General features: G+C 41.5%; 1 protein-coding gene across 3 annotated transcripts in view; it reads left to right on the top strand.

Moving 5' to 3' along the window:
* Positions 1–9,756: 9,756 nt before the first annotated feature.
* Positions 9,757–14,654, top strand: part of PIP5K1A (phosphatidylinositol-4-phosphate 5-kinase type 1 alpha) — a 40,772-nt gene continuing 35,874 nt past the window's right edge. Inside the window, exon 1 of one of the 3 annotated variants that reach the window (XM_043875724.1) lies at positions 9,757–10,285. In XM_043875724.1, the coding sequence (XP_043731659.1) occupies positions 10,204–10,285 (82 nt within the window). In that variant the 5' untranslated portion in view covers positions 9,757–10,203. The remainder of the gene's footprint in view (positions 10,286–14,654) is intronic. The other 2 variants (XM_043875721.1, XM_043875722.1) reach the window with 2 other exon arrangements.

The following is a 14,654-nucleotide window of genomic DNA, read 5'->3' as shown; positions in this document are numbered from 1 at the left end:
CCGCCCCAGTACGCACGTTTATCCCGGCTGTGGAATGATACCACACCGTGACACCAGGAGCCCTTTACCCCACGGACAGAATTTGGGAATCAACAAATTTTCATTTAGAAGTCAGTTTCCCTCTGCTCCAGTATGTTTTTCATTCCGTTGTCAGTAGAAACCTTTCTGTTACTGTTCAATCGCTAAGTCGTGTCAGATTCTTCGACCCTATGGACTGCAGCACTCCAGGCTTCCTTGTCCTTCACTATCTCCCGGAGTTTGCTCAGATTCATGTCCACTGAGTGGGTGATGCTATCTAACCATCTCATCCTCCTTCTGCCGCTCCCTTCTCCTCCTGCTCTCAACCTTTCCCAGTATCAGGGTCTTTTCCAATCAGTTCGCTTTTTGCATCAGGTGGCCAAAGTAATGGAGCTTCAGTGATTTTGGAACCCAAGAAAATAAAGTCTGTTACTGCTTCTGTAACAGAGCAGGATGAGCACAGCCCTTAGCAGGTAGCATTGCTGTGTCTCATTACTCTGCACCCTGTTACTAGGCAACAGGTCCTGCTCAGCTATTGGTCAGCAGCTGCAGTGGGTCCTGCCCACTGGTAAATGTCAACAGGGGACCACTGAGGAAATGATTCAGTCAACAATCCATGGGGTGGTGGTCATCAGGTGGAGAGTGAGGTAAAAGGCAGATGCAGGCCTTCTCCTGGACACCCTCCAGTTTACCCAACCTTGGGCCAGCAGGTGAGCTGGAAGGCCCAGGGAGCAGACTAGGGAGCCCAGGGACTACGACCTGCAGGGCTCCAGAGCCCTCACTAAGGCCCTCCACTAGCTGGGGCCCAGACTTTGAGAAGCAGTGAACCTCTTCCCATCCCTGTCTCTGTGACCCACTAGCAGTGACCATCTGTATGAGTCACAGTTTGTGAGACCTGGTCTCCCCATTTGGATGGCCTGAGGAGATTGAGGGCCAGTTGGGTTGGATGCCTGGCTCCCTCAGGGATGACAGCTGGGTAGGGTATGGGAACTTGGCCTTGAAAGAGCTGCCAAGTGAGATCTGCCTCCTCTTAGCCAGGACTGGGACCTTGGAGGGTAAAAGTTGTGCCTTGGGACTTTGCCCTTTCTGGTCAAGACAGAGAATAATATTCATCTGGTAGAGATTTTCAGGAACATTATTACCTGACCATGACCTGACCTCGAGAACAAAGGATCTGACGCCTGGAAGTCTATAACAACTAACCACACCCATCCCTCAGCTTTTGCTTTTAAAGGGACTTGCTGATGGCCTTCAGTAATTTTGGGGTTCTAGGATATGAGCCACCCATCTTCTTGTATGAATCTATAATAAACCTTTCTGTCTTCCAAACTCTTATGTTTAGTACTTATGGGCCTCACTGTGCATCGGGCGCACGGACTTGCGATTTCGGTAACACTTCCACTTTTCCCTCTTCTACTTGCCATGAAGTGATGGGACTGGATGCTGTGATTTTTGTATTTTTTTTAATGTTGAGCTTTCAGCCAGCGTTTTATGCTTCTCTTTCACCCTCAGCAAGAGGCTCTTTAGTTTCTCTTCAGTTTCTGTCATTTAGAATAGTATCATCTGCATATCTGAGGTTGCTGATATTTCTCCCAGCAGTCTTGATTCCAGCTTGTGATTCATCCAGCCTGGCATTTTGCATGATGTACACTGCATATAAGTTAAATAGGTAGGGTGACAATACATGGCCTTGATGTACTCCTTCCCCAGTTTTGAACCAGTCTGTTGTTCCATGTCCAGTTCTAACTGTTGCTTCTTAACCTGCATACAGATTTTTCAGGAAACAGGTAAGGTGGTCGGGTATTTCCATCTCTTTAAGAATTTTCCACAGTTTGTTGTGATCCACACAAAGGCCTTAGTGTAGTCAGTGAAGCAGAAGTAGATGTTTTTCTGGAATTCCCTTGCTTTCTCTATGATCCAGTGAATGTTAGCAATTTGATCTCTGGTTCCTCTGCCTTTTCTAAACCCAGCTTATACATCTGTAAGTTCTTGGTTCATACTGTTGAAGCCTAATTTTAAGGATTTTGGCCGTTCTTTACTAGTATGTGAAATGAATGCAATTGCATGGAAGTTTGAAAATTTTTTGGCATTGCCCTTCTTTGGGATTGGAATGAAAACTGACCTTTTCCAGTCCTATAGCCACTGCTGAGTTTTTCAAGTTTGCTGACATAGTGAGTGCAGCACTTTCACAGCATTATATTTTAGGATTTGAAATAGCTCAATTGGAATTCCATCAACTCCACTAGCTTTGTTCATAGTAATGCTTCCTGCTGCTGCTGCTAAGTCACTTCAGTTGTGTCCGACTCCGTGCGACCCCATAGACAGCAGCCCACCAGGCTCCCCCGTCCCTGGGATTCTGCAGGCAAGAATACTGGAGTGGGTTGCCATTTCCTTCTCCAAAGACCTTTCCTGTATAGTTCTTCTGTGTATTCTTGCCACCTCTTCCTAATCTCTTCTGCCTTTGTTAGGTCCTTAACATTTCTGTCCTTTATTCCCCACCCCCACTTTGGGTCTTCCCAGTGCACCAGCCCCGAACACTTGTCTCATGCATCCAACTTGGGCTGGCGATCTGTTTCACACTTGATAATATACATGCTTCAATGCTATTCTCTAAGATCATCTCACCCTCACCTTCTCCCACAGAGTCCAAAAGTCTGTTCTATACATCTGTGTCTCTTTTTCTGTCCTGCATATAGGGTTATTTTTACCATTTTTTTGTTACCATCTTTTTAAATTCCATATATATGCATTAGTATACTATATTGGTATTTATCTTTCTGGCTTACTTCACTCTATATAATGGACTCCAGTTTCATCCATCTCATTAGAACTGATTCACATGTATTCTTTTTAATGGCTGAGTAATATTCCATTGTGTATATGTACCACAGCTTTCTTTCTTTCTTTCTTTCTTTTTTTCATTTTTTAACATTTATTCTTATTAGTTGGAGGCTAATTACTTTACAATATTGTAGTGGTTTTTGCCATACACTGACATGAGTCAGCCATGGATTTACATGTGTTCCCCATCCTGAACCCCCCTCCCACCTCCCTCCCCATCCCATCCCTCTGGGTCATCCCAGTGCACCAGCCCTGAGCACTTGTCTCATGCATCCAACCTGGACTGGCGATCTGTTTCACATTTGATAATATACATGTTTCGATGCTGTTCTCTCAGATCATCCCACCCTCACCTTCTCCCATAGAGTCCAAAAGTCTGTTCTATACATCTGTTTCTCTTTTTCTGTCTTGCATATAGGTTATCATTACCATCTTTCTAAATTCCATATATATATGCATTAGTATACTGTATTGGTGTTTATCCTTCTGGCTTACTTCACTCTGTATAATGGGCTCCAGTTTCATCTGTCTTATTAGAACTGATTCAAATTAACTCTTTTTAATGGCTGAGTAATATTCCATTGTGTATATGTACCACAGCTTTCTTATCCATTCGTCTGCTGATGGGCATCTAGGTTGCTTCCATGTCCTGGCTATTATAAACAGTGCTGTGATGAACACTGGGGTACACGTGTCTCTTTCAGATCTGGTTTCCTCAGTGTGTATGCCCAGGAGTGGGATTGCTGGGTCATATGGCAGTTCTATTTCCAGTTTTTTAATGAATCTCCACACTGTTCTCCATAGTGGCTGTACTAGTTTGCATTCCCACCAACAGTGTAAGAGGGTTCCCTTTTCTCCACACCCTCTCCAGCATTTATTGCTTGTAGACTTTTGGATAGCAGCCATTCTGACTGGTGTGTAATGGTACCTCACTGTGGTTTTGATTTGCATTTCTCTGATAATGAGTGATGTTAAGCATCTTTTCATGTGTTTGTTAGCCATCTGTATGTCTTCTTTGGAGAAATGTCTGTTTAGATCTTTGGCCCATTTTTTGATTAGGTCATTTATTTTCTGGAATTCAGTTGCAGGAGTTGCTTGTACATTTTTGAGATTAATCCTTTGTCTGTTTTTTCATTTGCTATTATTTTCTCCCACTCTAAAGGCTGTGTTTTCACCTTGCTTATAGTTTCCTTTGTTGTGCAAAAGCTTTTAAGTTTCATTAGGTCCCATTTGTTTATTTTTGCTTTTATTTCCATTACTCTGGGAGGTCAGTCATATAGGATCCTGCTGTGATTCATGTCGGGGAGTGTTTTGCCTATGTTCTCCTCTAGGAGTTTTATAGTTTCTGGTCTTACATTTAGATCTTTAATCCATTTGGAGTTTATTTTTGTGTATGGTGTTAGAAAGTGTTCTAGTTTCATTCTTTTACAAGTGGTTGACCAGTTTTCCCAGCACCACTTGTTAAAGACCTTGTCTTTTTTTCATTGTATATTCTTGCCTCCTTTGTCAAAGATAAGGTGTCCATAGGTACGTGGATTTATCTCTGGGCTTTCTATTTTGTTCCACTGATCTATATTTCTGTCTTTGTGCCAGTACCATACTGTCTTGATGACTGTGGCTTTGTAGTAGAGCCTAAAGTCAGGCAGGTGATTCCTCCAGTTCCATTCTTCTTTCTCAAGATTGCTTTGGCTATTCGAGGTTTTTTGTATTTCCATACAAATTGTGAAGTTATTTGTTCTAGTTCTGTGAAAAATACCGTTGGTAGCTTGATAGGGATTGCATTGAATCTATAGATTGCTTTGGGTAGTATACTCATTTTCACAATATTGATTCTTCTAATCCATGAACATTGTATATTTCTCCATCTATTTGTGTCCTCTTTGATTTCTTTCATCAGTTTTTTATAGTTTTCTATGTACAGGTCTTTCCTTTCTTTAGATAGATATATTCCTAAGTATTTTATTCTTTTTGATGCAATGGTGAATGGTATTGTTTCCTTAATTTCTCTGTTTTCTCATTGTTAGTGTATAGGAATGCAAGGGATTTCTGTGTGTTGATTTTATATCCTGCAACTTTACTACATTCATTGATTAGCTCTAGTAATTTTCTGGTAGAGTCTTTAAGGTTTTCTATGTAGAGGATCATGTCATCTGCAAACAGTGAGAGTTTCACTTCTTCTTTTCCTATCTGGATTCCTTTTACTTCTTTTTCTGCTCTGATTGCTGTGGCCAACACTTCCAAAACTATGTTGAATAGTAGTGGTGAGAGCGGGCACCCTTGTCTTGTTCCTGATTTTAGAGGAAATGCTTTCAATTTTTCACCATTGAGGATCATGTTTGCTGTAGGATTGTCATATATAGCTTTTATTATGTTGATGTATGTTCCTTCTATTCCTGCTTTCTGGAGAGTTTTAATCATAAATGGATGTTGAATTTTGGCAAAGGCTTTCTCTGCATCTATTGAGATAATTACATGGTTTTTATCTTTCAATTTGTTAATGTACCACAGCTTTCTTATCCATTCATCTGCTGAAGGGCATCTAGGTTGCTTCCATGTCCTGGCTATTATAAACAGTGCTGCGATGAACATTGGGGTACACGTGTCTCTTTCAGATCTGGTTTCCTCAGTGTGTATGCCCAGGAGTGGGATTGCTTGTTTCTGTCCTTTATTGTGCCCAAACTTACATGAAATGTTCCCCTGATATCTCCAATTTTCTTGAAGAGCTCTGTAGTCTTTGCCATTCTATTGTTTTCCTCTGTTTCTTTGCATTGATCATTTAAGAAGGCCTTCTTATCTGTCCTTGCTATTCTCTGGAATTCTGCATTTAGTTGGGTATATCTTTACTCTTTTCCCTTGCTTTTTGCTTCTCTTCTTTTTTCAGCTATTTGTAAAGCCTCCTCAGAAAACCACTTTGCCTTCTTGCATTTCTTTTTCTTTAGGATGGTTTTGGTCACTGCCTCCTGTACAGTGTTGGTGCAATTGGTTATCACATTTGGCTGTTAACCAAAGGGTTGGTGGTTTGAGCCCACCCAGGGATGACTGTCCTTAAGGCCTTTTTAAGAAACATTTCTCAAAACCCAGATTTTGTCACTCTTCTACTCAAAACTGTTGACTCCCTGTCAACTACAGGATAAAGTCCAAAATCCTTGTGGCAGAATAGTAGTGTGATTAGGAGCACAGCTTTAAGAGCCAGCCAGACGTGAACTTGCATTTGAGCTTAAATTCTAGCCCTATGACTTTGGACAAGTTACTTTACATCTCAGAAATTTAGTTTTCTTATCTGTAAAGTGGGACTGATAGGTATTAACCTAAGTATTAATCTACCCTTTAAGGTGGTTGAGAATATTAAGAAATGTAATCCTTATAATCTGCTTAGCACAGTATTTAGTAAGCACATAGATGTTTAGTAGGTAATAATTATTAACAAAGTCATATCCTTCATAATTTAGCCTCTCCCTGCTTTTCATGGCCTCAACTCCTGCCACATCATCCTATTCTAGCATCATTTCCCTGACACCAATTCTCTGTAGTGCCTCTATGCTTTTCTTCCCCTTAAAAATCTCTTTCTTGTCTATCTGGCAAAATTCCAATTCTATAATACAGTGACGTCTTCTCACATACCCTTCCTCTCTTCCCAAAGTTCCTAGAACCATTGAGATCATGCCTCCTAGAACCTTGGGAATAGTTCCAATCTCAAATAGTTTCTGGTGTTATCAAGAATGTATCAGGACTTCCCTGGTGGTCTGGTCGCTAAGGTTCTGTGTTCCCAATACAGGGGGCCCTGAGTTCAATCCCTGGTCAGGGAACTAGATCCCACATGCTGCAACTAAGACCCAGAGCAACTAAATAAAATTAAAAAAAGAATGTATCGAAATAATCCCACTTGCATTGACATGGATGGCCCTAGAGATTGTCATACAGAGTGAACTATGTCAGAAAGAGAAAGACAAAGGCAAATACTGTATATTGTTTATATGTGGAATCTAGAAAAATCATATACAGATGAACTTATTTGCAAAGCAGAAATTGAGTCAAAGATGTAGAAAATAAACTTACAGTTACCATAAGGGTAAGGAAGATGTGTGATGAATTGGGAGATTGGGACTGACACAGATACACTACTATACACAAAATGGGGCTTCCCAGGTGGCATAAGTGGTAAAGAGCCTGCCTGCTTGATGCAGGAAATATAAGACTTGGATCCTTTGTTTGGGAAGATTGCCTGGAGGAGGGCATGGCAACTCACTCCAGTATTGTTGCTTGGAGAATCCCATGGACAGAGGAGCCTGGCAAACTACAGGCCATGGAGCCGCAAAGAGTCGGACATGACTGAAGCGACTTAGCATGCATACATAAAATAGGTAACTAATGAGAACCTACTGTGTAGCACAGTGAACTCTACCCAATGCTCTTTGATGACCTAAATGAGGAAGAAATCTAAAAAAGGTTGATATATGTATAACTGATTCATTTTGCTGTACAGCAGAATTAACACACCATTGTAAAGCAACTATACTCCAATAAAAATTAGCTAAAAAAAAGAATGCATCAACTTCTCTTCCCCATTTTTATTCTGAAAATATGGTTTTCAAAACACAGCATTTGTTCATACTTTATGATGGCACCTATTATGTTTTATTTTAATGATTTCTGTTTCTGTCTTTCTCAGTAGTCTGTGATCTTTTTGCAGGCAGAGACTTTATCATCTGTGTATGCCAGAAATTCCCAGTGTTGAGGACATAGTTGAGGACATTAGCTAATTCAATGAATTAATGAATTAATGACTAATTGAATGAATAAGGTATCATTGTCTTATTTTGCCTCTGTGTTGACCTAACCACTCCATTTTGACCTGAGGTACTGTTCTAAGGCATGAATGTCACATTACTAAGGCTGTGTGTGTCTTTGTGTGTGTCTGTGTATACACTCTGTCCTTCAAGTTTGTATGTGGGGCCCTATTTTGAGATCACCAGATTGCCCCTTTACAAAGTATATATTGGTAAACTCCCTTTTCCATTTCCTCGGGGGCACCAGGCCAATGTGTCCTGCTTTGCTCCTGTTTCCACACCCTGCCACGTCACTAGAGTACTGCTATGCCAGGAATGTTACTGGGGAAGAGTGGCTCTATGACTCAGAGGCCAGCCCAAGGATTAAGCAGTAGTGGAGGGAAAGACAAGATTTGGGGGGGGAAATATGAAAAACACTGTTGGCTTTATGCCTGATGGCTCAGATGGTAAAGAATCTGCCTGCTATGCAGGAGAGCTGGGTTCTATCCCTGGGTTGGGAAAATTCCCTGGAGAAGGAAATGGCAACCCACTCCAATATTCTTGCCTGGAGAATCCCATGGGGAGAGGAATCTGGCAGGCTACAGTCCATGAGGTCGTGAAGAGTCAGACATGACTGAGTGACTAAGCACACATGTAGAAAACACTGTTAACTCCACTTTTTGAATTCTGCCTTCATCCATTCATAAATTCAGTAGACATGTATTGGGCACCGACTCTGTGCGAGGCACTATTCTAGACGCTTGAGATATAAAAATGTATAAGATGTAATCTTTGCCCTGAAATGGTCACAGTCTTTGAGGGAGAACAAGTAAACAGAACTGACATAATACAAGATGGTAGGAGTAATAGTGGCTATTTTTTGGTACATAAAGGAGAAACAAAGACCCCCAAGAAACTTCAATACAGGGGTCTCTTGCTGCAGGAACGTTGAAATCTACTTCATAGATCAAATTCAAGGGAGGTGATCCCTCTGTTGACCTATGCCTTGGTGAGTCAGGGTAAGAAGCAATTCAAGCATTGAAGTTTGTCTACTTTCACTACCAAAAAGATGAATAACCCAGCAGGTGGCAGCAGGGAAACAATTATTTTAGATCTTGATGAGGGAGGAGTAGAAGGCAGAGGTAAATGCTTGGGATTATATTCTGGACGTTGAGGTACTAGGTTCCCTGTCAAAGACCCAGAAGACATTCAGATAGAGAATAACTAGGCCCATGTTGGGGGCTGCAATACCCAGGATTTTAAACCCATTTATCCATTTCACAAAATAATTATTGAGCCCTTACTACCTACAGAGTTACACCATGGGAGGAGCTGGAGATACAAGAATGAAAGAGTCCTTACTCTCTGGCTGTTTAGTCTGTTCAGAGATAGGTCTTTATATTCCCCATCAAGGTTCATAATCTCCAAAATCCCCATAATTGTTAAAACTGAGCGGGGTTAGTACGAAGATTAGACTAGAAAAGGGAATTTCTCTGAGTCTCAGTGACCTTTGGAGCATAACTAACAGGGAGGCTAAGGGCTCGGATCACACGAAGACTGTTCTTATGTTTCTGATCGTCTTCCGTGGCGTTTTAGACAGGTCTTCATCCGTTTATTTATCAAATATTTACTCAGCTCCATCATTGTGCCTGGCATTGCGCTTGAGGCAAACTGTAGATCTGTTTCGAACGCCATTCAAAGGAAGGCAAGACAGGCAGGCTTGTTAAATAATAAACAAGGCAGTAAAGTCGGAATAATACTTGGTGGCATGTGATGTTTTGTGATACTTAACTGTTTAACCTCTTTTTTTTGTTTGTTTGTTTAACCTCTTTGACTAGACACCAGCGCTTCAGTCGGGAGGTCCTCCCGGGTTGTGAATGCCAACTCGGCACACTCTTTTCTAGAGCTCCGACTTCTCAATCTAGTCTCTTCCAGGACTCCCTTCTATTTTGACTCACCAAGCCACCGTAGACAGAGCCGCACGGTCTTCCTTCCTCGGATTTGCCAGGGCGCGAGGGACCTGTGTCATGTGACCAGACTCAGCCTCCTGATTGGCTTGCCTCCTCTCAGGGCCTCCCTCCTCTCCCATTGGATGGGGTGGCCGAGGAGAGAGAAGGTTGGGCGCATGCGCGATGCCCGGAGTTCCTTGGCCACCGGGAGTGAAGCGGTGGGGTTGGGCGATAAACAGGCTGTGGCTAGGAAGAAGCGGGAGGGGGAGTTCGCTCCGCAGGGACTCCTCATTCCCCACCTTTTTCTTTTAGGTGTGGTTTGATCCAGACGCAGTTTCCCGGCAGCCGCTTGAGCTTACTCTGTTGTGAAAGGGGAAAGTAGCTCCTGCGGAAAGGGGTTAAAGTTGCTAAAACGGTGCGAGACGAGAATTCTCCCCCATGCCATCCTAATGGTTCCGCCCTGAATTGGTCCCGGGGCCGGCGCGACACATCTGAGAGAGGCCCCGGAGGGGGCGGGGAGGTGGCCCGCAGAACGCGGGTTCCGTGAGGATACGTGGGGGAGATTCGACTCCGAGAAGAGGAAGAGCCCGGTAGAAAGACAGGCCGCTGAGGGGGAGGGGGCTGCCAAGATGGCGTCCGCCTCCTCTGGCTCGTCGGCGGTAGGGTGTTCATCCGCGGATTCCGGCGTCCCTCCCTGCACCTCGGCCTCAGGTAATCAGGGCGTGGCGTGGGTTGGGGGCTGATGGCTGTGCAATGGCAGGAAGAGCGAGACCCAGGAAGGGCACCTGTAGCTGGACATGTTTGAGGCGTTGCCGGTAAGGAGGACCGAGAACTAGGCTTTCATGTAGCTTTCAGAGCAGGCAGAAGGAATGTGAGGAAAGGATGGATTTGATTCAGAAAAGGGAAGCTGTCAGAAACACTGGCTGTCTTCAAGGAGACCGAGTTGAGGACTTTGAAGTAGTATGGTCAGAAAAGGATGGAGATTGACGGTGGGAGTAGGGAGGAAAGAGAAAGGGAATCGAAGGGAGTAGAGAAAGAGTAAATAGAGGCTTCATAGGTAGAGAGGAATTACGTAGTGTAAGAGGCAGGTAGACTCCACGTTGATTGCGGGGTTAATTGGATAAAAACGTGGAAGAGAAACCATGGGACTTAAAAGGTATGGAAGCGTTATGGGATGCTGCCAGTGCTGGGGCGTTAGGGGATTGGGGATTTTTTTGGGAGTGGGAGTTATTGGAGGCTCCTGAGAGCCTCCACCTAATGCGTCATTCCTTCTCACTTCGTGCCTCCCCTCCCCCAAACACGCGCGCGCTCGCAGGAGAGATACACGTTTTGTCACACATCCTCTGGATATTCCTATCTCTTGACTGCCTAGATTTGGGAAGGAATGGGAAGTTTTTGAAGAGAGCCTGAGGTATGTGGAAAAGCAGGGCTTAAAAAACACTGAAAACAGGTGGAGAAGGCGGAACGATGTAGTCCCGAATTGCAGTAGAAGTTGAGGGAGGTGATGCTGGAAATTAGGCTTGAAAAGGATAGGGTGGGGATGGTTCTAAGTGCTGTGTAGGAATATTGCATAATAGGAAATGGACTGGAAGAATGCTTAGGCACGAAATTGGCACTTGGAGAAGGGAGCCAGGGAATCTAGCTCAAAGTAGTTAGAAACTGTTGAAGATTGAGGGAGGGCTAAGGAGCAACAGATTGTGTGTAGGAGGGGAAAATGTGTGGTGTTGGGATGTATGTTGTTGGGGGGGGGAGTGGAGTTTGAGTCAGAAACTGTTCTAGAGCTTCCATCAGAAATGTCTGGGGTTCCACAGTGACTGTTGCCTATACACTGTGAACAGGAGAGGCCGCCAGATGACGGATGCTATACCCCAGACATTGACACTTGCTTAATCCTGGGATTGCATCCTACTCGTTTTGAGTTGACTAAATAGAGGGTTCCACCTTTTCCTGTTCAGTTCGGGTGAGCACATACTTGGTCATAAATATCTTCTCCACAAACTGGAGTTTTGTTTATGTACAATCTATTTTTAGTTTCTTGAGAGGTGGTTTTTGCCTTTCCTAAAAGATTAGTGGGCCGGAGCAACTCCTGTTGCATTCTAAGTGTGAAGAAGGATAAAGTTAAAATGAAAGTTTTTAAATACAGTAGCTTCTTAATTTAAAACATCTTTTTCCTCTCCCCCAGTGCTGAAACAAGAATGGTTGTGTACAGTCTTTAAGCAGACTTCTTAACCATCAGATCAGGTATTAGAAACAGCTTAATCTTAAAAGCCTTGTGTTTTTGTGTTTATATCCCAGAATTTGATTCAGCCTCTATCTCATGAAAATATTGTCCACATGGGCAGATTTAGGAGTAAAAGAAACTATTTCTGTCACATAGTGGTGTCTTCAGGTTTTTTGCTCCTACTTCAGATAGTCCTACTATCTGTTTTAGGTGTCACTATTTGATATTTTTGTATGTTTTTATATTTTCTGTCAGATCTTAAGACTGCAGGATGTTATTCAGATAGTGTAAATGTTTTTAGCTGTTGTGTTTTCACCAGAAGATAAAATAATAGATTTCAGTCAATTTTACAGTTTCTTGGCTTTATTGTGTTCATCATATGTGAGGTCAAGATACAAAAATGGCTGAAAATTTTTTTTTAATGACTAAAAACAAATAGCTTTAGATTCCTTTTTTTTTTTTTAACTTTTTTTTCACCCTCTTTCTCTCTTTCTTTGGCAAATATTGAAACCATTGGATTAAGAAATTAAGAAAAATTCTCATAAATATTCCTGAAAACATGGAATTATTTTGTGCAGATACACAGTGCGGACTTCTTTCGCATATTTGTACATTCACTTCAGTTTTGGCTTACTGAATTTAATAGACTGTTTCATATTTCATTTCAAGGATATGTTTTTGAAGAGGATAAGGTGTTTGATTCAGATGCCAAAAAGGCTATTGAGAATGTGTTTTGTGATTGGAGGAGAGTGGTGCTCTGTCTGGATAGTATCAGGGGAATTAAGGCATTGGCAGGAATAAATCGGTTTATGGTCTCCTAAATCATTAAAGGCCAAAAGGCTAGCTTTGTAGAAATTCAAGGTAGGAGTGTGTGTGTTTGTGTTTTAATCATTCTAAAATCAACTTATTGTCCTGAGATGTTTAGCTGAACTCACTTAAATATTGGTGAAACTGAAATCCTAAAGGTAAGGTTCTCTGGCAGTGTATACAAAACAAGAATGTTAGGATTCAGGGACAGATTGATGTTTTAGATAAGTCATTCATTACCTTTTAAGGTTCAAAATCTTTCGGCATTCAAATTAGAAAGGATTGGTAATTTATTTATTTATTTATTTTTTAAGGATTGGTAATTTATTTATTTATTTATTTATTTTTGTTTCAGTAATTCATAGTGTATTTATAAAATGAAAAGCTCTCTATCAAAATACACTTTTCACTGGGAAAAATAAATAAAACAGACAAATGGATCTACACAAAGTAAAAATTAACTTTGGTAGACTTCACTGTGGAGGACAGTCCATAACAAGCTCATCTGCCCTTACTCCCCCAGAGCCGATAAGGATTGGTAATTTAAAACAGTTCTCCCCTGTCAGTATTAAACCCTTGGCTATATTGTTTAATCATTAAGCTGGAGCTGGTCTTTTAATGCTGCTGACAGGTTAAATAAAGGAGTTAAAGCAAACCATACACTCTAAGAGATGTTGGAGAGATCTTTTCCCATTGAAGTAACTACCATGTTTGGATTAGAGGGAGGTGATTATAAATTAATACTAATCTTACAGGAACCATCATCATTTCCTTGTTCTTATACTTTGTTAATAAAAGGTGATGCAGTTTGCTCTCAGCTGTTCAGTGTATAAAGGAAATTTATTCCTTTCCTTCCTTTCTGTCCTAGCCTCATTCTTTGGTCAGTGGTACCACTTAAAAAATAAAAGCACGGATGAGATGCTGTTGACAGTGCTACCATTTGTCACACTAGTGACAGTATAGAGAACCTGTCCCCCAGTTTGACTAGTTCATCAAGAATTTGAAAATAAGCCACCAACTCTCCTTTTTACTACCAGAAAGGGAGTAAAGTTTCTGTTTTGGCGACTTGATTTGAATTTAGTGGAGGAGTTAAAAAGTAGAATATTAAAGTGTCCCTTGCTCCCCTGAAATAAGAGCTGTGATAAAATCCTGTGTGACTCCCCTAAGAAAAAGCACTTGAAGCCCTAGAAAATCATGAACCTGTAGCTCCTTTTGCTTTCCTACCAGAACATTTCTGAAATTGACACACATTACCAAATGATTCTATCATGAGTACAGATGATTTGGAGGTAACATTTGTAGCTCCTTTTCTGATCTACCCTTAAACTGCTGAGGGAGACCCCAAAAAACACAGGAAAGAAACATTTTTGCCCAGAGCTTTTGTAGTAGAGCCAGTCTCATCAACCCTTGATTCTGGTGCTTTGTCCTTCCCAGCAGAGCTCCACCAGTAAATGTATGCTGTAATCTGATAACTCCAAATGGTAGGAATTTCGTTGAGGGTTTTTTGTCTGTGTTCTTTGTGTACATTGTAAGCCATTTGTAGACTGATCTCTTTCCCTTTAATTTTTCTGTACTAGTGAAAAGTAAAGCAACTTAAGTCACATTATTGGGGGGAGAAACTGGAGTTTGGAAATGTAAAGACAGAACAGAATGCCATGTAATGAGACTATCAACAGGTATCCTTTTGGTTGGTATTTTATAAGTAAGGAGAGATTTTTCCTTTTGCTTTTTCCACAGAGGGCTTACACCCACATACCCCTCCTTTTTTATTTTGTCCCCTTGGTAGATTCTTCCAGAAAACTGACATCAGAATGTCACTGTTTTTTAATTATCCATTTATTTCTGCCATGACTGCTCAAGCCCAGGGTTAAGTATAATTATATAGCCTTAATAGGTATCCAGCATCTGTTATTAATTGGTAATGTGTACTTAAAGTTAGCCTTAAATATCAAAATACATGTTATGTTTTGTTAATTTGTTTTTTGTTTTGTTAATTTCTGTGTGCTGTTCTAAGTTGATGTAAAACTCTTCTGATTAATAACTGTGCTCAAA

This window comes from Cervus elaphus, chromosome 20, assembly GCF_910594005.1.
Source record: "Cervus elaphus chromosome 20, mCerEla1.1, whole genome shotgun sequence".
NCBI classification, from domain to species: Eukaryota; Metazoa; Chordata; class Mammalia; order Artiodactyla; family Cervidae; genus Cervus; species Cervus elaphus.
Note: the sequence above shows the minus strand (reverse complement) of the source record. Positions and strands in the feature narration are given on the sequence as shown.